Source organism: Misgurnus anguillicaudatus, chromosome 17, assembly GCF_027580225.2.
Source record: "Misgurnus anguillicaudatus chromosome 17, ASM2758022v2, whole genome shotgun sequence".
NCBI lineage: Eukaryota > Metazoa > Chordata > Actinopteri > Cypriniformes > Cobitidae > Misgurnus > Misgurnus anguillicaudatus.
Window position 1 is genome coordinate 38975397 of NC_073353.2, and position 15842 is coordinate 38991238.

General features: G+C 34.5%; 1 protein-coding gene across 1 annotated transcript; it reads left to right on the forward strand.

Annotated features, from left to right (window-relative positions):
• Positions 1-8817: 8817 nt before the first annotated feature.
• Positions 8818-13228, forward strand: ednrbb (endothelin receptor type Bb). Its single transcript, XM_055215594.2, has 7 exons — positions 8818-9230; positions 9314-9426; positions 9810-10014; positions 10135-10272; positions 11965-12098; positions 12172-12280; positions 12943-13228. Exons 1-7 carry the CDS (start codon positions 8835-8837, stop codon positions 13120-13122), a joined length of 1275 nt encoding a protein of 424 aa, XP_055071569.2. The 5' UTR covers positions 8818-8834; the 3' UTR covers positions 13123-13228.
• The last annotated feature ends 2614 nt before the right edge of the window (positions 13229-15842 follow it).

Genomic DNA, 15842 nt, shown 5'->3' on the forward strand with positions numbered 1-15842 from the left:
AAAATTGTGTTAAAACAAGTAGAATTCTCATAAAAATTAAGTTGTTCTAACTTGTTTTTTTCTATATTATTTAAAAATTTTAAATTGTGGACACTAATTTACACAAAACTTTATTATTTAACAACACTTTGCAGAAGATAACCAGTCTTAGCATTTTTAGCAAAATGGGTTAGGTTTAGGAATCTAAAGCTTGAATTTGAAAAGTTATCAAGCTAAAAATGCATTACAGTGAGGAAAATAGCTATTTAAACACCTTGCTATTTAGCAAGTTGTCCCACTTAGAAATTATGGAGGGGTCTAAAATTGTGCATCGTAGGTGCATGTCCACTGTGAAAGACAATCTAAAAAAAAAATCCAGAAATCACAATGTATGATTTTTTTACTATTTATTTGTATGATACAGCTGTAAATAAGTATTTGGACACCTGAGAAAATCAATGTTAATATTTGGTACAGTAGCCTTTGTTTGCAATTACAGAGGTCAAACGTTTCCTGTAGTTTTTCACCAGGTTTGCACACACTGCAGGAGGGATTTTGGCCCACTCCTCCACACAGATCTTCTCTAGATTAGTCAGGTTTCTGGCCTATCACTGAGAAACAAGGAGTTTGAGCTCCCTCCAAAGATTCTCTATTAGGTTTAGGTCTGGAGACTGGCTAGGCCACGCCAGAACGTTGATATGCTTCTTACAGAGCCACTCCTTGGTTATCCTGGCTGTGTGCTTCGGGTCATTGTCACGTTGGAAGACCCAGCCTCGACCCATCTTCAATGCTCTAACTGAGGGAAGGAGGTTGTTCCCCAAAATTTTAGTGGAATTATGACAAAAAAGTTCTATTTTGGTCTCATCTGACCCCATGACTCCTCTGGATCATCCAAATGGTCATTGGCAAACTTAAGACGGGCCTGGACATGTGCTGGTTTAAGCAGGGGAACCTTCCGTGCCATGCGTGATATCAAACCATGATGTCTTAGTGTATTACCAACAGTAACCTTGGAAATGGTGGTCCCAGCTCTTTTCAGGTCATTGACCAGCTCCTCTTGTGTAGTTCTGGGCTGATTTCTCACCTTTCTTAGGATCATTGAGACTCCACGAGGTGATATCTTGAATGGAGCCCCAGTCCGAGGGGGGTTGACAGTCATGTTTAGCTTCTTCCATTTTCTAATGATTGCTCCAACAGTGGACCTTTTTTCACCAAGCTGCTTGGCAATTTCCCCGTAGCCCTTTCCAGCCTTGTGGAGGTGTACAATTTTGTCTCTAGTATCTTTGAACAGCTCTTAGGTCTTGGCCATGTTAGTAGTTGGATTCTTACTGATTGTATGGTGTGGACAGGTGTCTTTATGCAGCTAACGACCTCAAACAGGTGCATCTGATTTAGGATAATAAATGGAGTTGAGGTGAACATTTTAAAGGCAGACTAACAGGTCTTTGAGGGTCAGAGTTCTAGCTGATAGACAGGTGTTCAAATGCTTATTTGCAGCTGTAAAATACAAATAAATAGTAAAAAAACATACATTGTGATTTCTGGATTTTTTTAGCTTATGTCTTTCACAGTGGACATGCACCTACAATGACAATTTCAGACCGCTTCATGATTTCTAAGTGGGAGAACTTGCAAAATAGCAGGGTGTTCAAATACTTATTTTCTTCACTGTAAGTTACAACAACTTAATTATTTGCGTTAGTTTGATTAAAACATTATTTAGGTTGAAGTTACACACAATATTAAGTTAATGTTATTATCAACATTATTATTTCTGGAAAACTCAATAAAAAATGTTTGCAAAATGTTTCAATAAATCTTTTTTTTTTACTTGCACCAATGCATTCAATTAAGTAGTGGCAACACATCCCCTGAATTATTTTTTAGAGTGTTACTTAGCTAATAAATTTCACTTTTATGCATCTGGCAGATAACTTTCATCCAAAGCAACTTACAGCACATTACAAGGTACACAATTCGTATTAGTCTGCATGTTCCTGGGTTCAAACCCATGACATTTTGCACTCAATACTTTACCACTGAGCTATACAGCAACTATTTCATTGCCCACCTATAAACATCAGCTTCACTAAAAAAATATTTTTTATTAAAAAAGGATTGTCATTTGGTTTATGAGGAGAGAGGAATTATCCTTGTAAATGATGTCCTCATAAAGCACACATTCAAACTTCTCAAGCTTTAATGTCAAAAACTGAAAGCAGTTTATAGTTGTGATCAAATTAAAATCTTTGAAACAGCCTTGATTCAAACGAGCTCTTTTTTGTTTGAATGCTACCTACAGAGCCGATAGAAATCATCTTTTCTTTTCTCCATCTCATAATGGGATGGCATTTCTCGACTTCCACAAGAGCTCAGCGTTCTGACCTTTAACCTTAAGATAAAAGCAGCAAGAAAATAACTTACAGATGCTTCTCATTCTGGCATTCATTGCAATCAAATAACTGCGGCTGATTGATGTAATTGATCATTTTTAAACTGAGAGAACTAAATACAAATTCTTTCATCTTTCATTTCTTTTATTTCATCACGGTCTCGTGCATTCATTGTGTGTAATAGTTTTACGATGCTCAGATGAATCTAAAATTTCACCAACACTGATAATGTCATCCTAATGTTTACTCACTGAATTGTTATCGATCTTTTTGCATATTTGCGCACAGATTTGTGCTTTTTTCTTTCTTCAGAATATAATAGCAGAGCTTCCGTATCTGCTTATTCATTTCTATTGAATATGACAATCAATCTCTGTCTCTTTATGTTCTGCTCTGAATGTTTTTGTATTCAATAACATTTTACTTTAAAGAGGTCATATCATGCTTTTATCCTATTTTCTTCCCTGAGGTCAATATATAATCGTATTGCTTTTGAACCATAGCAGTCATCATTTAGTTTTTCTCTGGGATGTTTTTTGTGTCTTGGGTATCGGCCCTTGTTTAAGCTTTGGTGATGTGCCGCTCAGATTATTCAAATGATTGTTGATCAGATGAACAGTTCACAGAAGAGATTAAACTGATAAGAGATGTTAATAAACATCAGCCACTAATTTCTGAAGGTCAAACTTCACTGGAAGAGGTTTGGAGTTTTGAAAGTTCCCCTGTGTCTGTAGACATAACCTTCAAGGAAATTTTGATCCCTCGTGATTTCATCACTTTGAAGTTTGATACCTTTGTTTACTGCTTTTCAAGTCCGAATATTTCTTTTATGAAATGCAAATGCTGGTTATAAATGATTATTCCCAAGAGATCTCTCTCTCTCCCAGCGTCTGTTCTTTGTTATGTGATGGTTTATGAGCGATTGAATCTGTTTTTACACTGACACTCCCTCACCTTCACTGGGTCACTGATGTTGGCCAGCTGTTCATGCGTCACCTGGGTTTTACTTTGCAGCTGTCGGCTCTCGCATGCGGTTGCAGCTTTATTGACACGTTTGAACCCGAGGGCTCTGTGATCTGTGAGGACATCTTTGGTTGAAAGCCAGCATGTATTTTTATGTATTCAGCACTATAAACTGAATGTTGAATGACCGCATGGGATTTGTGGGTCTTTTTATGGATGTGTTTGGGTCACTCGGAATAAATTTGTGACAGCTGTTTATTAGCCGATTTGTTTTACATTAAACCGAAATGATCTAAACAAAGTATTCTGCTTCAAACATACAAAATGGTTCAGATCATGGCTGTATCAGGATCAGTATAAAACAAAATGTAAGCCTGTTTATTTTTATGTTCTACATCTAACAATTCTTCATGATTGATTTATACATATTATTCAGTTAAAGTTGTGTTTTTGCTAAACATCTAAATCCTTTTTTTCTTTCTGAAGCTTGCTTTAACATTGTCTCTTTTAATGTTTCCAAGCACAAGAAAACCAAACAAGTTTGGTATGAGGGGGAGTAAATAATTATAAAATCTTCAAATTGAATTTTTTGGGTTGATAATTATTTCAAGTTATGATTTTGATTTCCTGCAGACTAGGCTTTGAGTTAAAACGCAAAAGATAAACTATAATGCCCTTGAATAACAACCTTGAGTTTGGAGTAAAGCCATAATGATCTGAATGGCAATGCTGTGATGTGAAGAAACTGATGAACTTCATCAAGGCCAGAATCCAAATGTTCTGAACTTCAGCTCAATGCAACATAAACTTCATGACAAACATCATAAATCACCTGCACACAGCTGCATAACAGCATTTTTTTTACAGTGTAGAGCCCAGATTTTATATTGAACATCAACACAAAATTTATTTGAAATCAAAGATTAAAATGTATTAAAACTAGCATGAATTACAGCGCCAACAATATGCAAATCATTAACATTAGATAAAATGATTAGATCAATCTCACTGTAGACACATAAGCCATGTTTATCTTTACTGCATATAAACTCACATTTAATGTGGTTTGTGTTTTCTTTCACCTTATGTGCACTAAAAAAGTTTTGTTCAATTTACTCAATTATTTTAAGGTAAGTGGTCAATTTATTTAAGCTACATTTAAACAAAAGATTTTTGTTTTTCAAATTTTTTGTTTAAATGTAGCTTAAATAATTGATTGCAATCATTTACCTTAAAGGTGCAGTGTGTACATTTTAGCGGCATCTAGTGGTAAGGTGGGGAATTGCAACCAATGACTCAGTCCACTGCTCACCCCTCGCTTTTGAAGCACATAGAGAAGCGAAAACATGTAATTGTCGGAGACAACTTAGTAAAAAAGTTTGTCCATTAAGGGCTTTTGTAGAAACATGGCGGCACAAAATGGCGACTTCCACATAAGGGGAAGATAAAAACGTCTTATTCTAAGGTAATAAAAACATAATGGTTCATTATAAAAAGGTCTTTATAAACCCCTAATAATATTGTTTTGTATATTATTTAGCATTTCTGCCAAGAGATTCTTTTAAAAATTACACACTACACCTTTAAAAAAAATTGTAAATTGAGTAATTTTTTTCAAGGTGTTTCATGTTAATAATGAGAATTTGGCTGCTTAACTTACAGATTAATATTCAGTAGCAGTGTTCGATTAGATGCATGTTTTCAAACAACATTAAGGTTGGTTGCATTTTGTTCGTTTTTTTGATGTTGGCTATGCTGTCACACCTGCAGTTTATCGTATGAGTTGAGAAACACTGATGTTCAGATCAGGCCATGATATCATGTTCATAATCCACTTTTGATAAAAATGTCTTCAATACAGAGCGGCCAATCTTTGTTCTCTCTCCCAATAGAGTTAAATTTCCAAGACTAAGACTCTGCTGCCTTGTGAAGTTAGTGTTTCAATTAATGAAATTACAAACCATTGAAAGAGCTTTTCATGTCTAAATATAATTTAGATCAATTTTGATTATAATTATATCATATTCAACTTTTGATTATAAGGATATAATTATAATCTTCAACCTAACTCTGCTTAATATTTAATCTTTTATCAATCACTGCATGAATTTTTTGTTTTGTGAAATGAACTACAGCGCAGGCACAGTGTGAGATTTTTAAGAGAACAGAATAACGTTGTAGATGGAGATCTTGCCTTCAGTAGACTTTGCATACGGCATCACTGAGTGTATTATCATGAGATTGTGATGTTTCAACTCATGCTTGAGTAACAACAACCCAGCAGTTGAGTTAAAACCACCCAGCATGGGTCATTTTTAACCCAACATGTTCTGACCAATACTGACCTGGCCCTGCATGGGTTAAAACAACCCAGCACTTTTAAGACTGATGACATCATCAAGCCTTCTGACTTTTAAACTCTCTTCTCCAACCACCAGGCTTTATTCTGGTATACGTGAAAGGGGGTGTGTACACCAAACGTTTAAACGCATCTGAAAATGCCAGGCGACGTCGACTTCCAGCTTTTTCAGCTGAGCACTTTGGTTGCTATAAATACTTCTGTTTTGTTTATCAGTCGTTGAATGATGTGCCGGTTGGTTTTTTATTGTGATATTTGTCCAACCCTCCTGATTGGGCAGCTGAGTGAAAACTGATATTGACGAGCTGAGTGTTTTACCCAAAGTTGAACTTTTCAGAACTCTCGGTGCTGAGTGCGAAACAAAACGCTGAGTGCCGATGCTCAGCACGGACAAAACAATTGCGCTTCATTTGAAAAAATTGAAAATATACCAAGAAATGCCTTTGTGTGCACACCCCCTACACTCACTTTTCCCAATCTAATCAATTTCTCATAAAATATCCTGTATTCTCTTGACATAAAAGCAAGTTTCAGAGGTACAGTGGATTGCGCTTTACTTTTCTTTTTCAATCAAATTCACTTTTATTAATAAATGTCTTTTGAGGTTTTGGTCAGTAATCACAGCACCATTCTGTTCACTGATACAATAAGTTCATGACAAAATATCCTTTAAAAGACGTGAATTAAGACTCATTGAATGACTGAAGTGAGTTTAACTTCTCCAAATGAAACACTTTGGTTTGGAGGAATAAAGGGGACATTTCACAAGACTTTTTCAAAATGTAAAATAAATCTTTGGTGTCACCAGAGTACGTTTGTAAAGTTTTAGCTCAAAATGTGGAGTATTTTGAGCTTAAAAAAGCGTGTTTAAATTGCCACTTTGTAGGTGTGAGCAAAAATGTGCTGTTTTTGGGTGTGTCTTTTAAAATGCAAATGCGCTGATAATGCAAACACTGATCACCATAATGTCGGTTTGTTGAAATTGAAACCCAATTGTGCTGTCAATTATTTTTTCTCTCTCCATCTCTCTCGGCACTAAATGGCAGTGCTGTGATTGGATAGTGCAGATTAAGGGGCGGTATTATTATAATAAGATCCCTTTATGACATCACAAGGGGAGATAAACTTCAATGAGATATTTTTTCACATGCTTGCAGAAAGTGGTTAACCAAAACTAAATTACTGCGTTGATCTTTTTCATATTTTCTAAGTTGATAGAAGCACTGGGGACTCAATTATAGCATTTACACATGGAAAAGGTCAGATTTTCATGATATTTGTCTCTTTTAAAGGATCCATACTTAATATGATGAACACTTTTCTGTAAATTGCAGAGATTATTTTAGTGCTGAATTTAGTTGCTTTATGGCAGCCAATCTGTTAATTCACGTTCCCTTTTAAACTTGTGGAGCACACTTAACAGTAGACACATAATGTTGTAAAAACCCAAAAGTCTGCATTTACAAGTTATTTTTTTATAAAAGTTACTCAGAAGATGAAGTGTAAAGAGCACAAGGAGCCGTGTGTTTAAATGTGTTTCTGCTGGTTATGTGATGAGTGATGCTGTAGTCAGTTCATCTGCACATCTGTCTGTCTGCCTGGTGAGCTTCATCTATTACTGCTCTGTCTGAGTTATGGTGGTTGCCATGGCGATGACCCTGTCATCAAGTCCCATCACCTGAACAAACTCCAGTGATTCAGGAGCTGCGCTGCTGGGAAGCTTCAGACAAAAGACAACATATGGAGCTGTTACTATTCCTGTACTCAAAGAACAGCCATTAGACCGTGTTTATGTATCACATTCTGCCAATTACAGCCTGCTTCAGATCCAGCAAATCTATGTCTACACCATTTAAGTGAAAGAGAGAAATAGAGAGAGAGAGAGACCATACAGCAGAAGGGCCCATTAAGCAAAGTATATATTTCTAAATATATGCTACATATATTTTGTAGAAAGTAAAGCTTAATTCAATATATTTTTGAATTTGAAAATACATTTAGTTTTAACCGTCATATATAACCCAATATATATTTCAAAATGTATTTCAATACAATTTTACAACCCATAGAGCAAAAAATATATATGCAAATATATATAAATGTTTGTATAAAATATAAATTAAGTATATTTTTGCAGTTGAAAATATATTTAATTTTAGTTTTTTCAAACCTGTTATGTTTACAAATTTGTAAAATACAAGGTTTTTCTTCCAATGCGACGTGAAATTGAAATGCTTTAAAATATATTTAACAAAAATATATTGGTGAAAAATTCATTTTTGTAAACATATCTCAAAATATATTTAAGTATATATATATTTTTAAATATTTAAAATTATATTTGAAAATATATTTTTTGCAGTATAGGGAGAAAAAGAGTAGACAGACAGACGGATGGACAGACAGACCAATCAAATGGTGACTGCTCTTTCATCCATTACTAGATAGATAGATAGATAGATAGATAGATAGATAGATAGATAGATAGATAGATAGATAGATAGATAGATAGATAGATAGATAGATAGATAGATAGATAGATAGATAGATAGATAGATAGACTATGTTTGTTTTTGTATGGCACTGAGTGAATTTGGGATGAGTTCCAGTTAATATTTCTGTGTTAACATCTGGAAGGGCATTAATACCTCAGGAAAAATAAACAATAGAGTAACACACACATGCACACACACACACACACGCAAAAACACTATGTGTGGCTAATACTGGAAACCCACTGTCATGACTTGCAGGTGTTAATAATGACGTATTGAATCAGTGAGTGTGCCAAGATTCATGATTTATTGTGCAGGCGAAATTGCTTGTAAATACCACCACACTGTATATAAATACACCTCACTTACACATCAAGACCCAGAGAGCTTAAGGTAAGAAGACAAACTTTTACTCTTCTTATGTTATGAGTTTTCATGACAACTTAAAGTGTCTGTTTGTCTGAGCATTGATTTAACAATGTGAACAAAATCTGAAAATAGCTTATAATAACATTTTGATGGAAACATGACAATGATGCATATTTAAAATACTACAACTGTAGTTGTTTTGCTTTGTTTATTTGTTTTTGCATTAAAGATAATAACATGATCTATTGTTTTCAGGAGCAGGAGGAGTTTGGACACATGGAGGGATTTGAATGTTTTCTTCTGTTCTTGTCTTTTGGATTTATTTGTGCTCAGACCAAAGATCCCGGCTGGTCGACCTCCGGATCTCCAGCAGCTGAAACATCTCTGGACGACACCAAAAACATCTCATCAAAATCATCGAATAAACCTCCAGGTGACGTGATGTCACTTCCTGTCTGCTCAGGGCCTGTACGAATCAGAGATGCCTTCAAATACATCAACAGCGTGGTCTCGTGTTTCGTGTTTCTTTTTGGAATTGTCGGCAATGTGACTCTTCTGAGAATTATCAAGGAACACAAATGCATGAGAAGTGGACCCAATATTCTCATTGCCAGTCTGGCACTGGGTGACATCTTTCATATCATCATCGCTTTACCCATTAATGTTTATAAGGTAAGTTTGCTACAGATGTTTCTCCTCATATAAAGAGAGATGATGTAGTAAACAGTATGATATTAGTATGTTGTGTTTTGTAGCTGTTGGCGGTTGATTGGCCGTTCGGTGTGGTGCTCTGTAAACTCCTGCCGTTTATTCAGAAAACCTCGGTTGGAATAACAGTTCTGAGTTTGTGTGCGCTCAGTATAGACAGGTAAGAATAACTCATTGTCATCTGTCACATGTTTGTTTCATTGAAATGAGCCATGAAACAGTGTGGATTATCATAAGAAGTGTGTTAACATTTTTATTCTGAAATGTTTTATGAAGATAATAATGACACATTTTCTATGTAAGGTTTTAGCAATTCCATTGTATAGTATTTTTATGTTTTGTAACATGAAACATACATTTTGTCTTTCATCAGAACATCACAATCTCATTTTTTCTCCTTTATTCTGCAGTATTATATTACAAGAATAAGAATAATAAAAAAAATAAGAAGTGCGTTAATAGTTGTGGTATCAGATGCTGGAGTATATAAAAAGTGAACAGTGTATGTGGTGTGAGATGTGTGTAATGTTTTATATTCTGAAGGTACCGTGTTGTCGCATCAAGGAGCCAAATAAAAGGTCGTGAATTTCCCAAGTGGACAGTTTTCAAGTTATCTTTAATCTGGACAATATCAACATTACTGGCTGTTCCTGAGGCCGTTGCCTTTGATTTGATCACTATGGATTACAAAGGACAACATCTGCGTATTTGTCTTCTCCATCCTCTACAATCCTCACACTTTATGCAGGTAATGCATGTGAAAAACACACAAACTATCAGATCAGATCAGAATGATGTTAAAGACAGCTGATGCTGATCTATGCCTTGTTTAGTTCATCAGGAACTCTTTGTCCGTCTCTTGTTGTAGTTTTATAAAGCGGCTAAGGACTGGTGGCTGTTTGGCTTTTATTTCATCCTGCCGTTGGTCTGCACAGCTCTCTTTTATTCACTGATGGTTCAGATGATATTAAGAGGAGGAGTGAAGCAGGACAAACACAGAAAGCAGGTACATCAAAAATGATTTGGATGCACATTAATGTTTGGCATTACTTATGAATATATTAAACAGAATATCACAAAGTTTACCATGAGGTGAAGCTGTTTAAACGTGAAATACTTTTTTATAGATATCAGCTACATTAGTTTCTCTATGTGCTCATAACATGAAATACTTCAGAGCAGTGGCAAGGCTACACAACGACCAGGGTGGCACTGCCCACTTAGATTGACAGCTGGTCTGGTCCACCCAGTCAGAAGAGACAGAAAATATTTTTGTCGGAAAGCAAAGGAAATCACACATTAATGATAATAATCTCTTATAATAATAGCTTGAATATGCATAATTTAGAATTTAATATTTATATTGAAAGTTTATAACTTCATGTGTTTCTAAACCTTACAAATGTTAACATTTAAGCCATTTTAAAAACAATTTTAGCACAAGAAGATGTTAAAGTGAGCTGTTTTCTGTGCGCACACACTGAACAAAAATTTGGAGTAGGATTTACTTGAAAAAAGCTAAGAAACAATTTTCACTCAGAAAAAGCTTGATTCTTGATGTATGTCTGTCCCAAATGCACATTGGTTAATTTTTGTCCATAGTTTCTAAAAAAAATAAAATAAATAAACTTTTGTTGAGGAGTAAATTCATTCCTTGAGCAATTCCATTTAAATTTATGAATGTATTTGAGCACAAAGAATATAAAAGAAACTGCAATTAAGTCATTGAAAATTAGAAAGACAAAATTGTATTTGTTTGTAAAACATACTTATAATGCTAACTTTATTTACAAATTCTGAAAATCTTTTCTTTAGAGTGCAAATGCACAAACATGGACACACACTCATAAACGAAAGCATAGAGATACGCATTTCAAAAAGCACACAAACACAGAATCTCTATGCGCTTGACAGGACACATACACACAAAATTATTTCTTGGCAAAGTCTTGGCAAGTATTCTCATAAAAACAGTCAGTTATCTTTTAAAGCGAACGCAAACAGTTAAAAAAGAAAAGATGTATGTGAAATCAGTATATTCATGCTTATTTAGCTTTAAAGTTGCAGTTCCCCAAGAAATCTGCTTATCATGTTAATCAAACAGACTAAAGCAAAATCACTTCTGTAGCTTTAAAAAGATTAATAATGCTTAATTTATAGAATAAAGAAGATTGTATTTCTGTACCTACATTCTACTGTTAGACCTCACTTTCTTTGTAACTTTGTTCATTTTCATATGCTTTTAATTTCTTGATTTGTTTGTTGATTTGACTTTTCCACACCCCATTTTTACTGATCTGAACATGATTTGATCCATGACTCAAAAAACGTAATGTAATCTGTTGGACCACTACTATATTGTCCAGTTTAAAATGGTCATCACTGCTTTAGAGGTGCCGCTCTGCTCTGATATTTAAGAAATTGACATCAAATCTGGTGCACACAGTATATGAGCTTATTCTGCATGGAGGGTTATTTAAAGTAGAGAGCAGATTTCTGCAGAAGTGTTTGTTAACTAGACTTTCCCTCCCAACCAAATTGAATGAATATTGAGCTTTTTAAAAACATCACTATAATTGACACAAAGCAAGCAAGACGATGTTTTATATTATAAGAAGATGTATAATCAATGACTTTAAATGTAAGTCATATTAAGCCTAATTCTCATAGACATAAACTCATTTCTTGTACATGATAGAGACACGAGGTGGCCAGAAGTGTCTTCTGTCTGGTTCTGGTGTTTGCCGTCTGCTGGTTTCCTCTTCATCTCAGCAGAATCTTAAAGTTAACCATTTATGATGAACTCGACCCCAACAGATGCAACTTACTGAGGTGAGACATTATTAAACATAAAAGCGTGATTGTGATCATTGTGATAATATTGTGTATCTCTTTGTTATTTCAGTACTTTTCTCATCCTGGACTATATTGGTCTTAACACAGCCTCGGTGAATTCCTGCATTAACCCCTTGGCGTTATATTTGGTCAGCACACGATTCAAAAAGTACTTTCAAGTAAGACGTGTTTTTCAGTTTTCTGTATTTTCTTCTGTAATAAATACATTTCTTCTAGTTGTATTCTAAATTAAATACGATTTAAAATGACTTTTCTGTTGTGGGCAAACTATTCTTTTATTTATAGTATTATTAAATCTTATATTCTGAAATCAGATGACATTGAACAGTCTGTTAGTTTTTACCAGTAAATAAAATCCAATCCCGCTCATTGCCAGAACATGAAGCATAAAAGCTAATTCATTTGCATTTTTATTGCTATCAGCTGTAAACGTGACAGTGAAAGCGATTAAACATGAATCAGATGGTTAAATTAGTTCAGGCAGGTTTTCCTCACACACTTTGTTTACAGATGAATTATAAATGACTCTCAGGATATTGGATGTGGCAGCAGGTGATCTGTGGTTTCTTTTCACTTTATTTTGTATGACAGAGTAAAAAGTTTGACTTTGACTTAAAAGTGACCTTGTGTACAACATTTCCATAAATCAGGTCTAATTTCTCATGTTAATCTGCTCAGACACATCATTTGCATACGGTTAGTGAAAGCATGTTATTCTGGAGACGTTTGGCTGCGTCTCATGTTAATAGCGTTTCTGTTTTTATTCAAATCCAGCGAATGAAATTCCCACTTAACCTCTGCTCTCTGTTTCCTCGGACAGACGTCTCTCTGCTGTCGGTCTTCATACAATCGTGATCTTGTTCGTGAGGAGAAACAGAGCTTTATGAGGTCAAAGGTTACAGATCCTCCATCTGACACCATCACTTCTGTCAAACAAGAGTCTGCATCTGATGAAGTACATAACTCTCTTCTTACAAACTGTTTCTGTCTTAGGTCGTAAGAGTAACTTTGCATGTCATACTTTTCATGTTCTTGGTTTTTGTAAATACTGGAAATCATTTGCTTTTGTTTATGTGAAATAAAGATTGTAAATACAGCTTACACTGTAAAAAAAGATCCCATTTTCATGACCAAATACTCTACATTTTTTACAGTGGTTTACCATTATTTTAAATTATAATTCAAATGCTTTATCTGTCAATTAACAGCTCGACTGTTATTTTAAGTATTGTGTCATTAATGACAAAATAGAGAAAAGCAATGTTTTTATGCAGGAAAATACTATTATTTATATAGCATTATTTCTGTCATAAATTACATACAAATTAATTTAAATTTACAAAAATAAATCTGTAATTAAATGTGTAGTTCGTTATATTAACCATACTAACAATTTAAAATAAAAAAGCACAAAAATGTAAAATAATATTTGTTTTATAATTAATTTATTGTAAAAAGTGTATAGGATCTTAAGATCTTAAGAGATTGGTAAAACAGACACTTCATAGGTTAATGATATTTATCACCTAACCCAACCAAACTTAATCATCACAGAAAGGTAAACACGTGAGATCACAGTGACATCACACAAATGTGAGTAATATGCAAACTCATTGTGAATTAAAAACGTTGAGTTTATATTATGAATGCACAATAAGTGTGCTTATATACCATATAAAATGTCAGACATGGCATTGAGAAGCCTATAAATACAGGTTTAAGGAAGCTTTGTGTTGTCCAAGCATCGGGGCCTTGTGGCTGTTTCCAGTCATTTGACAACTTTTTTTTTACAATATTTTAACAGTATACTTTACAAAAAGATTTTGCATATAACAGTCAGGAACATTCTTTATTTTAGTTTGTTGTTGTCTTTAGTTTCCTCACAGAAGTGCAACATCCGCAACAAAAGATGGGCCAAATATTGCACTAACATTTACATGTTACTACAGTAAATGAGAGATGCATTTGCATCAAAATAGTCTGTAGCACTTTATTTTACAATATGTGTACTCACCTTGTACATATATGGTAAATATGTTGTACTTACAGGCAAATATGTGGTACATACTTTTGAGTATCTACATGCTAATGAATGTACAACAATATAGTATTTAGTACTTACAGGCAAGTGTGTGTTAATGACAGGTACTTATAATAACTAATAACAAACACTACTGTACTTACAAATGAATGTTCAATATAGTATTTAGTACTTACAGGCAAGTGTGTGTTAATGACAGGTATTTATAATATACGTATATGATAACTAATAACAAACACTACTGTACTTACACTATAGTACAGTATTTAGTACTTACAGGCAAGTGTGTGTTAATGACAGGTACTTATGATAACTAATAACAAACACTACTGTACTTACAAATGAATGTTCAATATAGTATTTAGTACTTACAGTCAAGTGTGTGTTAATGACAGGTATTTATAGTATACGTATATGATAACTAATAACAAACACTACTGTACTTACAAATTGTATGTATAAGTGTATAGTACATACAGGCCAGTGTACGTTAATGACCAGCACATATAGTGCATGTATACTGTAACTAATGAGAAACACTATGATGCATTGTTGGGTTTAAAGGGTCCAATAAAGAACAAAGATACTGAGTACAAAATGGCACATCAGTAATGTTTGTTATTAGTTATCATATACATACACTATAAGTCATTAATTACTTACCCTGTATGTAATACACACTTACAATGTACATACAATTTGTAAGTACAGTAGTGTTTGTTATTAATTATCCTATATGTACACTATAAGTACCTGCCATTAACCCACACTTGTCTGTCAGTACCAAATACTTATATTGTACATTCATTTGTAAGTACAGTAGTGTTTTGACATACATAATAACTACCAAGTAAGTACCACTGGTAAGTACAGCAAGGATCCCCCATTAATTATCATGTAGAGAAGTACAAGGCACAAGGTAATTACACGTACTGTAAAATAAAGTGCTACCAGATAGTCAATAGACAAAAGCAAACATTTTCTAAATGAAAAAAATCAATAAGCCTTTGTATTTTCTTAGCCTTTACTCATGACTCTATCATAACAGAGCCCATTTATTGGTGTCAAGTCTCACCTGTGGTGTATAGATGAGCTCTTGAGTGTTTTTCAGCGTACTCATCTCTTCTCCAGACGCAGTCTTTGACTTGCAAGCAGGCTTATTATTGTGTAGAAGACACTGCGGCTGATTTTGGCAACTGTGCACATGATTTACTCCCCGAGGGTCTGTAGAGTCAATCGGCCATTACAGCGAACGCTGTTTCTCTCACATACACACGAGGCGGCTCAGGTGATGAATCATTGAGTGAATGATGCAGGTGTTTGCCGCAGGTTCCATGAATAAAACTGTGCTTATATCTATATTTGTCCCCACAGTCTGGCCAGTTACACACACGGCGTCAGTCACGAGTGAATATACTGTAATGATATAATAATTGAGTAATGAAATCAAAGGTTTCTTTCTGATCAACCGCTGTATGCCAAAAGTGTGCTCACCCTGAAGATGCCCGAATGAAGCTCACCCACCTTTAAAATCTGCCTCATCCATCACTCAGCAGCAGAAATGTGTTAAATTGGTGGATTTCGCTTCAGACAGCCGAGTGATTGATTGATGACTGGCCTATTTATAATGTATTTGTACATGTGTTGTGCATTGGGACACTTTAGGTTTAAGCAGAAGG

Bases quoted from the DNA above. Each gene is read 5' to 3' on its own strand.
- ednrbb (XM_055215594.2), top strand. From the start codon at position 8,835: ATGGAGGGATTTGAATGTTTTCTTCTGTTCTTGTCTTTTGGATTTATT. The intron at 10,273-11,964 runs GTACATCAAAAA...TGTACATGATAG, and splicing joins AGGACAAACACAGAAAGCAG to AGACACGAGGTGGCCAGAAG. The intron at 12,281-12,942 runs GTAAGACGTGTT...TTCCTCGGACAG, and splicing joins GATTCAAAAAGTACTTTCAA to ACGTCTCTCTGCTGTCGGTC.